This window comes from Camelina sativa, chromosome 10, assembly GCF_000633955.1.
Source record: "Camelina sativa cultivar DH55 chromosome 10, Cs, whole genome shotgun sequence".
Lineage (NCBI taxonomy): Eukaryota > Viridiplantae > Streptophyta > Magnoliopsida > Brassicales > Brassicaceae > Camelina > Camelina sativa.
Genome location: NC_025694.1, coordinates 3,520,179 through 3,532,166, shown reverse-complemented (window position 1 = coordinate 3,532,166; position 11,988 = coordinate 3,520,179). Strand labels below are relative to the sequence as shown.

At 37.7% G+C, this 11,988-nt stretch overlaps 3 protein-coding genes across 4 annotated transcripts in view; 1 reads left to right on the top strand and 2 right to left on the bottom strand.

The window, feature by feature from the left end:
* On the top strand, positions 210 to 2,118 carry LOC104716865 (calcineurin B-like protein 10). 2 transcript variants are annotated; one of them, XM_010434328.2, is made up of 9 exons: positions 210 to 385; positions 469 to 643; positions 789 to 871; positions 1,040 to 1,099; positions 1,178 to 1,286; positions 1,366 to 1,418; positions 1,495 to 1,575; positions 1,698 to 1,794; positions 1,890 to 2,118. In XM_010434328.2, exons 1-8 carry the CDS (start codon positions 362 to 364, stop codon positions 1,767 to 1,769), a joined length of 657 nt encoding a protein of 218 aa, XP_010432630.1. In that variant the 5' UTR covers positions 210 to 361; the 3' UTR covers positions 1,770 to 1,794; positions 1,890 to 2,118. The 2 variants fall into 2 exon arrangements, with proteins under 2 accessions (XP_010432630.1, XP_010432629.1); XM_010434327.2 differs by having other exon boundaries at positions 1,682 to 1,794.
* On the bottom strand, positions 3,830 to 8,561 carry LOC104716864 (glycine dehydrogenase (decarboxylating) 1, mitochondrial). The gene is made up of 14 exons (XM_010434326.2): positions 7,087 to 8,561; positions 6,687 to 6,932; positions 6,517 to 6,594; positions 6,328 to 6,428; positions 6,040 to 6,235; positions 5,834 to 5,959; positions 5,438 to 5,737; positions 5,207 to 5,359; positions 4,926 to 5,114; positions 4,762 to 4,839; positions 4,551 to 4,676; positions 4,368 to 4,466; positions 4,176 to 4,293; positions 3,830 to 4,081 (listed from the first exon to the last, which is right to left on the bottom strand). The coding sequence occupies exons 1-14, from the start codon at positions 8,323 to 8,325 to the stop codon at positions 3,993 to 3,995; spliced, it is 3,138 nt and encodes a 1,045-aa protein (XP_010432628.1). The 5' UTR covers positions 8,326 to 8,561; the 3' UTR covers positions 3,830 to 3,992.
* The window catches only part of LOC104716863 (zinc transporter 9-like), a 2,817-nt gene continuing 2,104 nt past the window's right edge, over positions 11,276 to 11,988 (bottom strand). The window contains exon 4 of the mRNA XM_010434325.2: positions 11,276 to 11,915. Coding sequence (XP_010432627.1) covers positions 11,460 to 11,915 — 456 coding nt within the window. The 3' untranslated portion in view covers positions 11,276 to 11,459. The remainder of the gene's footprint in view (positions 11,916 to 11,988) is intronic.

Sequence of the window (11,988 nt, the reverse complement as noted above, 5' to 3'; positions counted from 1 at the left end):
TGATCATATTTGACGTAATCATGATATAATAACACCAGCAATATATGTTATCTTAAAAACGTATTAGTAGATAATAAAACCAAAAAAAAAAAAGGTTCACGTGGGAGGAGCAGGGACAGTACATTTGATTCGAGAATGTGAAAATGATGGATTAGCGTAATAATAATCTTAATAAACTAAAAAAAAAAAAATGGATTAAACTCACAAAACTGATTGACTCAGGATTCGAAGTGTCACTTTTATAATCTCTGTTGGGAATATTGTGATGTGATCAACTCCAGTTTTCTCACATATATATATATATATAAACCTCCATCGATGATGAGGGCTTGGTTTTAAATGAATTGAGAGAAAGAGAGTCATGGACATGCCTACAGTTTCTTCTGTAATCAGACTCTATTGAATTCTCCTTTGTTGTCTGATTAGTTTGGTAATGTTGTATGATGTTTCTTGTTTTGGTTAATACAGAGATCAAGCTCTCTGACTGTTGGGGAGCAAATCTGCGCTGTCTTCATACCTTTCTTCGCCATTATTGATATCCTCGCTTCCTCCGTCGGACAATGCTTCGATTGCCGTGGCCGGGGCTCATCGCCTCGGACACGTCAGCACGCGGATCTGAATCGTCTTGCCTGTGAATCTCGATGTGGGTTTTCTTCTCTTTCATTCCATGTCCAATGTGTTTACTACATTGCATTGCATACAATTTTTGGGATCAATGGGTGTTCGAATTGCTCTGTTTTGGAGTTGATTAGTTTGAAAGTTTGTTCCTTTGTTTGTTTTCTTTGCAGTTTCAGTCAATGAAGTTGAAGCTTTGTATGAGCTCTTCAAGAAACTCAGCTGTTCTATTATTGATGACGGCTTGATTCACAAGGTCTGTTTTTTTTCTTCTTGTGAAAGTCTCTCAGATGTATAGTTAATGAATTTGCCATAGCTTGATGGTCATCTCATATGTGTGTGTGATTGCTTTCATGCATAAAGTTTGCTCTTTTACCTGATCCGATGACATGATTGTATACATATTAATGTTACTGGTTTTTAGGAAGAGCTTCGACTGGCGCTGTTTCAAGCTCCATATGGTGAGAACCTCTTTCTTGATAGGGTGAGTGTTTTGTTTATGGAGACGTATGAACTTGCTGAGATGAGAGTTATGGTTATATATTTGATCATTTTATTGCAGGTTTTTGATTTGTTCGATGAAAAGAAGAATGGGGTTATTGAGTTTGAGGAATTCATCCATGCACTCAGTGTCTTTCATCCCTATGCACCAATCGAGGAGAAGATCGACTGTAAGTATCAATGTCCAGTGTCCTACTAATAATAACTCTTATGAATGAATCTCAAGCATATGTTTCTTATCTGTGGCAGTTGCATTTAGGCTCTATGATCTAAGACAAACCGGATTTATTGAGCGAGAAGAGGTAAATTTGCCGCCATTGCAAGTTGGTAATTGTCTTCTGAGCTTCATAACAAGTTGAAGTTGTTATAATATGTTAGGTGCAACAAATGGTGGCTGCTATTTTGATGGAATCTGATATGATTCTATCCGATGAACTTCTGACCTTGATTATTGATAAAGTGAGTTTTTGGAATCCTTCTCTCTATTAGTAATGAATCATACATTTTGGTAAATTCCAGTTAGCAGATTGTTTTTTTTTTGGTATCTCGTCTTTGTTTTTGCTAGACATTTGCTGATGCAGATTATGACAAAGATGGTAAGATTAGCAAGGATGAATGGAAGGTGTATGTGCTTAAACATCCCAGCTTGTTGAAGAATATGACTCTTCCTTACCTAAAGTACCAAATCCTCTCTCTTTGCTAGATTGACTCTCTCTTCGTCCATTTAAGATTGCCTTTACTTTTTTATCAACAATATCTATTTCAATTTGAAGGGATGTGACGACAGCATTCCCAAGTTTTATTTTCAACACTGAGGTTGAAGACTGAGGCAGAACAATGTCCATGGAACACCGGTTATCTTTTTTTTTCTCCTTGGTTAATTACGTACTAAACCCGGTTTCCGTATTGTATTTAACCCAAATTAGTTGGTGATTATTAGCTCTAAGTAAAATTGTGAAGGATTTTGATTTGTTTTGAAGATTGCAGTGTAAACTGTTGCATTGAAAGTAATGGCCATATTGTGGGAAAACGAGCTATTTCCCCCTAAGAACTACGATATCTAGCTAGATAGAGCTCGAACTATAACCCCGATCTATATGTACCTGAAAACAAAATTTGAAATTTATTTCTTCCCAAATCAAAAGTTTGAAATCAAAATCTCCTCAAATTAATAGTTCAATATCTATCTACCCACTTCCATGAGTTCCATCAATTTGAAATTTATTTAACCGATTATTAACCATTATAAACCAGAAAAAACCAGATTTTGATCTGGTTAAAGCACAAACCCAATTAAAACCCAGATTTAGAATACAATCCCAATCTTTTTTTTTTTTTTGGCAAAGCAACATAATCTCAATTAAAACCCAGATTTTGATCTATTAACCCACCACCATTCCCGCAGGTAAAGCTTTTGTCCATTTGTTTCGAAGGTTTGAGTTGTTTATACTTCAAAAGTTCTGGTATTTGACTTTTTTGCAGTAAGAAAAATGGTGAACAAGGTAACTTCTCATATCTGATTCAGCGACTCCGGTAAAAAAAATACTGAGAAGCGGTGGCGCCGTATGAAGCCGTTGTGAAGGAGCTGAAGAAAGAAGTGAAGGTGAAAGATATCATCTTCTTCGTTTGAATCCTCTGTTTAGTTATTTGTCCTCTGTCTGATATTACTATCACCACACAAAACAATATCAAGCGCCATGTAAACCTCCCCATACTTCCGTCCAAGCTTCTCCGGAGTACTTCAACCCCACAACAAGCAGTAACAATAACACTAACAGCTTGATTCACAATATGAATACTCTCAAACACAATATGAATACTCTCAAACACATTGATCTGCGACAGTAACACCACACGAAAATTGCTCTCAACACCAACAATCACCTGTCCATTAGAAGCAGCAAGCGGATCATCACCTACAAATTCTGCTGCCGCGGCATCGTCGGGATCCGCAACGGAGGAAGACAAAGATGAAGAAGAATAAGCTTGACTACATTTCTGATCCGGCTGCTGCTGATGGTGCTGCTTCGAGGAAGCTACAGCAGATCAATGTCGTCAAAGTTCTTGAAATAAAATCAGGCTAAAAACCCCTTTGATTTCAATTTTGTTTTTAAAACCCAGAAAAATAGTTTATTTTTGTTTATTTGGGTTATTATCGGTTTGGATGGTTTGGTTCCGGGGTTAAAGCTTAAACCAATGTAACCCAGATATATGGAGATTTTGATTTCAAACTTTTTGATTTGGGGAGAAATAAATTTCAAACTTTCTTTTTAGGGACATATAGATTAGGGTTATAGTTCGGGCTCTATCTAGCTAGATATCGTAGTTTTTAGGGGAAAATAGCTCGTTTTCCCCCATATTGCTCACTTAAGTCTTGATCTACCAAAGTTTGTTTTTTTTTTTCGTGGAACCATTTATGTCTACCAGTCACTTTAAGAGTTATGAGTAAACTGCAAGAAAACAAACGTTTACATTACAGCCGTACCGAACCAGCAGTGTGACCGGTTCATGAAACAGGATTTGATCCTACACATGATTCGTTGCTGGATGGGATATATACAAATTTCCGAACATTCTTAGACCCAACTAAAATTGTAAATACTTGAAAGGCATGGGACAACCAAGGTTGAGTTCAGTTTCATAGTTAACAATAAATATTTTTTGGTTTATACTTCTGCAACTTTTTGTCAGTAATCTACGTTTGTTTCGGTGATTTGTGAAAAATATATAGATGTATTCGAATTAGATTAAGAGAGTAAGAGAGACAGAAAGCGTATAATGATAACACTATGGACAGAATGTGAAAGAGAAGAGAGAATGATGTGAGAAATTGGAGGACACACAACACAAGTTTATGCATCCGGGGAGAGCTGTAATCAAGCAGATACTGCAGCTGCGACCTGTTCTTCCTCCGGGAGGAGAGTGCACACCAGTTTCCTGTCTCCATACACATTGTCCACTCGACCTGTTCCACGTTTTAATCATTTGTCAGAAATCAAAGTAAGCTAAACAAAAAAAAAACCATGTGTGTAATCGATCTTGGATGGTCTTATACTTACTTGTACTGGGCCAGAACTTCGCCGAGCGGAGCCATGGGGCAGGGAAAGCAGCGTACTCTCGAGAATACGGCTTTTTCCATGTGTCTGACATTAACATCGATGGAGGATGTGGGGCTCCCTGAGAACATAAAACAACCAAGTCTTTATCTCAACTTCTCCAATAATAAGATGAGTCTTTGCTTTCTTAATTACCTTGAGAACATTGTTCTGGACATCCGCATTTCCTTTTTCAATCTGTGCAATTTCTTCCCTAATTGAAATGAGAGCATCACAGAACCTGTCTAACTCCGCCTGCAAACATATATTATTAGCTCCATCAAGTTGATACATTGAGAGAAGAAAGAGTCAGTGAAAAATTTGCATATTAGTATATACCTTGCTTTCACTCTCGGTTGGCTCAATCATAAGAGTTCCAGAGACAGGAAAAGACATTGTGGGTGCGTGGAATCCATAGTCCATTAACCGTTTCGCCACATCCTCTGCTTCTAATCCAGCAGTGTTCTACAAAGCCATATTTGAAGCAGTTAGTGATATGCATTCCCAAAACATATACTTTAGTTTCATTCAGTTCACAACACTGTAATACCTTGAAGCCTCTCAAGTCTATGATGAATTCGTGTGCTACTGTTCCATTAGCACCACGGAAAAGAACTGGGTAGTGTTTCTGTATAAACAAATCAAGAGGAAAATTAGACTTTCTTCATTCTCAAACGATGAATAGACAAAGAGGAGACAAAGATGTTCTACTACCTCTAGACGCTTTGCCATGTAATTGGCATTCAAAATTGCAATCTTGGAGGCATCAGTGAGTCCACCAGATCCCATCATGGCAATGTAAGAATAAGATATTGGCAAGATAAGCGCAGATCCCCATGGTGCAGCGGCTATTGTACCCATCGGTTCTGTATTCTCGGGTTGTGGGATACCACCAGTAGATATCTTTATACATGGCAATGGAGGAAACCAAAAAATAAGGAATCTAATGATCATTAACCAAGATGCATAACAGTGATGAAGGATCAAAGACTAACCACGGGGTGAGAAGGAAGAAATGGTGCCAAATGTTTCTTCACACCAATGGGACCCATACCAGGACCACCACCTCCATGAGGAATACAGAAGGTCTTGTGGAGATTGAGATGGCACACATCGGCTCCAATAAAACCGGGGCTTGTCAAACCGACCTACACAAACCCAACACCATGCTCTTACAAATAAGACCAAAACCTTGAGATATCTGTTTGCAGATTAAGATCTTTCACCTGTGCATTCATGTTGGCACCATCCATGTACACTTGACCTCCATTTTCGTGTATTATGTTGCAAATCTCGTCGATACCCTCTTCATAGACTCCATGAGTTGAAGGGTAGGTAACCATAAGAGCGGCTAACTTGTCTTTGTTGTCTTCTGCAGCTTTTTTCACCTCCTCAACATTGATGTTTCCCTTAGCATCAGTTCCAACCGTAATAATTTTCATACCGCACATAGCAGCACTTGCAGGGTTTGTACCGTGTGCAGAGACAGGTATGATACACACATTACGATGATGATCTCCTCTTGACTGGACAATGCATTCATTCATTCACTTTTCAGTTTATACAATTAAAATAAATTGAAGGTGAACAGTTAGATTCAAATTTAGGATGTAAGCTTTTACCATGTGATATGCACGGATAACCATAAGCCCGGCATACTCACCAGAAGCGCCAGCATTAGGTTGAAATGAGATAGAGTCAAACCCAGTGACTGTACATAAGAGATCACCCAAATTTTGGAACATTTCCTACATAAATGTAGAAACGAAATCAGTTCATTTTTCAATTTCATAGATCAAACCTCAGATGAATCAAGAAAGTGACTAACCTGATAACCTTGTGCTTGTTCAACAGGAGCAAAAGGGTGAATGTCGGTGAAACTTGGCCATGAAACTGGCATCATTTCAGTTGTCGCATTTAGTTTCATCGTACAAGATCCCAACGGAATCATGCTGTGGCACAGTGATAGATCCTTATTCTGTAACTTGTGAATGTACCTAAGCAACTCATGCTCTGTGTGGTACCTAATCACATAGTTAAAAATAAAAATAAAGATGAGATACTGATAACCCGCAAGCAATAAACCACACAAGATTAAAAAAAAAGAGAATAGTACATGTTGAAGATTGGGTGGGTAAGATAAGGGGTCTCTCTTGTTAAGCTGGAAGGAATGGCATTCTGAACTTCGGGTGCTAGAGATTCAGCTGTGAATGGAACCTGAAGCGGATTGGAGATAATCAAATTTTATTCAAGGTGCACAGAACTGATAAGTAAACAACAAAAGGAGGAATAAGCAGACACTTACAGGCTTGCCAGAAGCAAAAACTTTGAAAAGTTTATCGACATCATCCAAGGTGGTTGTTTCGTCAAAGGAAGCAGTAATCTGAATTAAGTAATCATATCCAAATATTCAGAGATCTGTATGCTGTTATACAAGTAAGAACCCTTAAAGACCAAAGCAAAGGAGAGACTCACAGTGTTTGAGTCAACAACACGCAGATTAATTTCACTTTTGGTAGCTGCATCAGCAATAGCATGTGCATCCGAGCACTTAATTTTTACAGTGTCAAAGAAGGGAAGTTCTTGGACTTCTGCAACCCCAAGCTTCTTCAACCCTAAAGAAAATGCGCCAGCAAGACCATGAACACGCTGGGCAATAGATTTTAGACCAGCAGGTCCATGGTAAACAGCATACATGGCAGCCATGTTGGCAAGCAGCGCCTGCAAGAAAAAGGAAAAAAAAAAAACATTATACAAAATGGCAATACAAAAGGAAAAAGATGAAGTTCTCATCAGGATGAATCAATATATCATCTAATTATCTGCGGGAACTAATAGTAACAAATGAAAAGTGAGTATAGTAAGGAGGGATTACTTGAGCAGTACAGATGTTGCTAGTGGCTTTGTCCCTCCTAATATGCTGTTCTCTAGTCTGCATAGCCATACGAAGAGCTTGCTTTCCAGAAGAATCAACACTAACACCAATAATCCTCCCAGGCATCATTCTCTTATACTCCTGTGAAGTAGCCAAGAAGGCGGCATGAGGACCACCATAACCCATGGGAACACCAAACCTTTGAGCGGAACCAACAACAATATCGGCACCAAGTTCACCAGGGGGTTTCAACATAGTCAAAGCGAGCAAATCCGTAGCCATGACAACCTTAACACCATGAGCATGAGCATTCTTGACAAACTCAGCATAATCCAAGACCTCACCTTCAGTACCAGGGTACTGAACAAGAACCCCACAAACATCACCAGAGCTGTAATCTACATCCTTGAGATCAGCCGTGACAAGATTCAACTCAAACCCACCAGCTCTAGTCTTACAAATATCAATAGTCTGAGGGTGGCAGTTACTAGCAATGACAAAGGTCTTCTTTTTACCCTTTTGAATGTTGTTACACATGGCCATAGCCTCCGCAGCAGCAGTCCCTTCATCGAGGAGCGAAGCGTTCGACATGGGAAGCCCCGTGAGATCGGTGATAACCGTCTGGAAATTGAGGAGCGACTCGAGACGACCCTGAGAGATCTCAGCTTGGTAAGGAGTGTACTGAGTGTACCAAGCTGGATTCTCCAAGATGTTACGGATGATCACAGTAGGGACGTGGGTGTTGTAGTAACCCATCCCGATAAAAGATTTGAAGACCTTGTTCTTGGAAGCCAGATCAACCATGTGTTGAATCATCTGGCTCTCGGTTAAGCCATCGTCGAATTTGGAGAACTTCATCGAACCTAATCGGATAGATTTGGGCACCGTGGCATCGACGAGCGAATCGATGTGGTCGTAACCACAGAACTTGGCCATAAAGCTCTGTTCATCTGGGGTCGCCGAGTTATGACGACGCGGGAAAGTATCGCCGGGCTTAAGTGCATCGACAGAGATCGAACGCGTCTGATGCTGTTGGTGGTGGTGGTGCCTCGCGAAGGCGGCTGCCGCGTTGGGATTGACGGATCGGTGAGTGGAGACGAAAGGGGAAAGAGAAGAGACGTACCTCGCCGGAGCGTGGGGAACGACGACGTGTGGAGTATCGGGGTTACGGTGTCGTTTAGCGTCGTTAACGAGACGCTTGACGATGCCTCTGTAAGCAAGTCTCCTTGCGCGCTCCATTGGGGAAGGTTAAAGAGAGGAGTAGTAGATTAGAGATGTATGAGGAAGGAGGTTGAGATTGAGGTTGGAGGAAGATGAGATGTAGGGTGGTGTATCTATCCTTGCTTTTTTAGTTTATCGCCATGGAGGAAGAGAGAGCTACAAAGGATGTGATATAAACACACCACTACTCACTCACACGGACCGTTGTAAAATAAAATAAAATGTGAATGTATTTATATGTATATATGTATATCACGACGTCCCCTACTTGACATAGTGTGTTTATTTATATAGTCGAATTTTTTTTTGGATATTCTTTTTTGTAATATTTTAAAAAAGGAAATAAAACAGAAAATAGCGTGGCTCTCTGTGGTTAATAAATTTGGTGAAGCTCCAGATGTGGTTGGTGAAAAGCATAGTACAGATTCCACGTGTATTTGCATCTAATCAGGAGTTACAATATTCTGATAATCTTTTTTTTTTTTAATTATGATTATTTTTTTTTTAGTTATTCCCAAACAACAACAAAATAAACGTAAAACTATAATTTATATAATTAAGTTTGGCTTAAAGTAATATTATCTAATAATATATACCAGCAAATCTTTGATATATAGGAAGCACTACAAAATTGTGGAAAATGCTGTTAAAAAAAAAAAATCTCAGAGATAAAATTTGAAAGGAAGAGAACTGAAGTGGAAGAGATTGGGTATCAGTGGACAAAATTGTTTGTCACCTTTATCGAAAAAAATATCATAAAGGTGGCAACAAATTAAAGTAATATATATGGTGAAGATGGTATAATTATTTTGGTTCACATGAAAATCTTAGAGAAATTAGGTGGCGGAATTTGTTTCACAGACAGTTTATCTCCTCAATAGAGAATTTTTTAGATTAAAAAACAATTTATAGGGTTCGTCTTTTTCTTCATCATACTTGGGAACCATCGTCCTCCATAATCCTATTTATTCAACAGATAATGAAATATTCTCGTTTTTGACCTAGCTTCCATGAAATATAAATGATCTTAATAAGAATTCTCCTTACCTTTTGGAAAAAGTTAACTCATATTGTCTTTCAAACAGTACTTTCTTTTGTTGTCAAAGTTATAACTAAATTTATAACCAAAGGAACATACAAATCTATGATTCATGGATTATACAATGTTTTTTCTAAACTAGTAGAGAGAAATGATTTAGCATGCTCTTTTAACTTAGGTACTTCATCAACTTTGAACATATACTAGCTAGATATATAGATAGTACAAAATACCATAGAACTACTATAGATACATAGTATTGTTGATGAAAGATCTCCACGTAATAATCCACTTCTTATTCTTGTCCTGTAAGAGATGGACTTTTTCCTGCGATATATTCCTATATTGTCACGACCATTCCAACTCCCTCAATTTGGTACCAAAACGAAAAAGCTTATTGTTTCCTCTTGGAAATCTATATGGTCACTTATAATTTACAAAGGCCTAGGGCTGGGTATTTCAAATCTTTCTTTTGTTTTTTGGTTCAGCCTTCGGATTCACCAGTTGCATATATAAGCTAATTTTTTCGTTACCAGCTAATTAAAAGGCTAAAGAAAGACTGGACAAGTGAAAATTTGCTACCGAGTGAACATTTTCAAAACGCCATATATAGTTTTTATTAAATCAAATAGATCGAGTAATACACATGTTGATCAGTCAAATTACTACTTCCTTAAACTACAAATGACAACAAACAACATAAAATCAAAAGGATTTAGTTCCATACACACAAATTCAGAAAAGAAAATCAAATAGCTTTATTAACTGACCAAAAAAAAAGTTAAAACTGATGATCAAGCCCAAATAGCAAGAGCGGACATCATCCCAGCTCCAAGAAACAAAAAGCAATAAGAAACAATTTGAAGTTTGAAATCAACACTCATCTTCTTGCTCAAGAAATCCNAGCACTACATAATTGTGGAAAATGCTGAAAAAAAAATCTCAGAGATAAAATTTGAAAGGAAGAGAACTGAAGTGGAAGAGATTGGGTATCAGTGGACAAAATTGTTTGTCACCTTTATCGAAAAAAATATCATAAAGGTGGCAACAAATTAAAGTAATATATATGGTGAAGATGGTATAATTATTTTGGTTCACATGAAAATCTTAGAGAAATTAGGTGGCGGAATTTGTTTCACAGACAGTTTATCTCCTCAATAGAGAATTTTTTAGATTAAAAAACAATTTATAGGGTTCGTCTTTTTCTTCATCATACTTGGGAACCATCGTCCTCCATAATCCTATTTATTCAACAGATAATGAAATATTCTCGTTTTTGACCTAGCTTCCATGAAATATAAATGATCTTAATAAGAATTCTCCTTACCTTTTGGAAAAAGTTAACTCATATTGTCTTTCAAACAGTACTTTCTTTTGTTGTCAAAGTTATAACTAAATTTATAACCAAAGGAACATACAAATCTATGATTCATGGATTATACAATGTTTTTTCTAAACTAGTAGAGAGAAATGATTTAGCATGCTCTTTTAACTTAGGTACTTCATCAACTTTGAACATATACTAGCTAGATATATAGATAGTACAAAATACCATAGAACTACTATAGATACATAGTATTGTTGATGAAAGATCTCCACGTAATAATCCACTTCTTATTCTTGTCCTGTAAGAGATGGACTTTTTCCTGCGATATATTCCTATATTGTCACGACCATTCCAACTCCCTCAATTTGGTACCAAAACGAAAAAGCTTATTGTTTCCTCTTGGAAATCTATATGGTCACTTATAATTTACAAAGGCCTAGGGCTGGGTATTTCAAATCTTTCTTTTGTTTTTTGGTTCAGCCTTCGGATTCACCAGTTGCATATATAAGCTAATTTTTTCGTTACCAGCTAATTAAAAGGCTAAAGAAAGACTGGACAAGTGAAAATTTGCTACCGAGTGAACATTTTCAAAACGCCATATATAGTTTTTATTAAATCAAATAGATCGAGTAATACACATGTTGATCAGTCAAATTACTACTTCCTTAAACTACAAATGACAACAAACAACATAAAATCAAAAGGATTTAGTTCCATACACACAAATTCAGAAAAGAAAATCAAATAGCTTTATTAACTGACCAAAAAAAAAGTTAAAACTGATGATCAAGCCCAAATAGCAAGAGCGGACATCATCCCAGCTCCAAGAAACAAAAAGCAATAAGAAACAATTTGAAGTTTGAAATCAACACTCATCTTCTTGCTCAAGAAATCCGCAGCGATCAAATCAACAAGCGCCATGTAAACTAATATTCCCGCAGAGAGAGAATCGAGCACTCCTTCAGCCACCAATGCCGCAACACTGTAGGAATTGTAAGATGAGGCAATGGCCGTTCCCACGGCCACACCGATGGGAGTAGTGATGGCGAAGAAGAAAGCCATCATGGCTGATCCGCGCGGGGTTAGTCTTGCCTCTGCAACGCAACCACCGAGGGCGAAACCTTCGAAGAATTGGTGGAAGGAAAGAGCGACAAGGAGGGGACGTATGGTGCATGGGCTATGTGATACTCCAAGTGATATTCCAATAATTATTGAATGTGATACTATTCCCATTTCAAGTATCTGAAATATAAAAACATCAGATCGTGTTTGACCAAAAAAAAAATGTTTGACAAAAAAAAAAAAAAAAACATCA

Excerpts from the sequence above, each read along its gene's own strand:
- LOC104716865 (XM_010434327.2), top strand. The coding sequence starts at position 362 with ATGGACATGCCTACAGTTTCTTCT. Across the intron at positions 872-1,039 it reads ATGACGGCTTGATTCACAAG|GAAGAGCTTCGACTGGCGCT; the intron begins GTCTGTTTTTTT and ends ACTGGTTTTTAG. Across the intron at positions 1,795-1,889 it reads ATGACTCTTCCTTACCTAAA|GGATGTGACGACAGCATTCC; the intron begins GTACCAAATCCT and ends TTCAATTTGAAG.
- LOC104716864 (XM_010434326.2), bottom strand. The coding sequence starts at position 8,325 with ATGGAGCGCGCAAGGAGACTTGCTTACAGAGGCATCGTCAAGCGTCTC. Across the intron at positions 5,738-5,833 it reads TTATCCGTGCATATCACATG|TCAAGAGGAGATCATCATCG; the intron begins GTAAAAGCTTAC and ends TGCATTGTCCAG. Across the intron at positions 4,840-4,925 it reads ACATGGCAAAGCGTCTAGAG|AAACACTACCCAGTTCTTTT; the intron begins GTAGTAGAACAT and ends TTGTTTATACAG.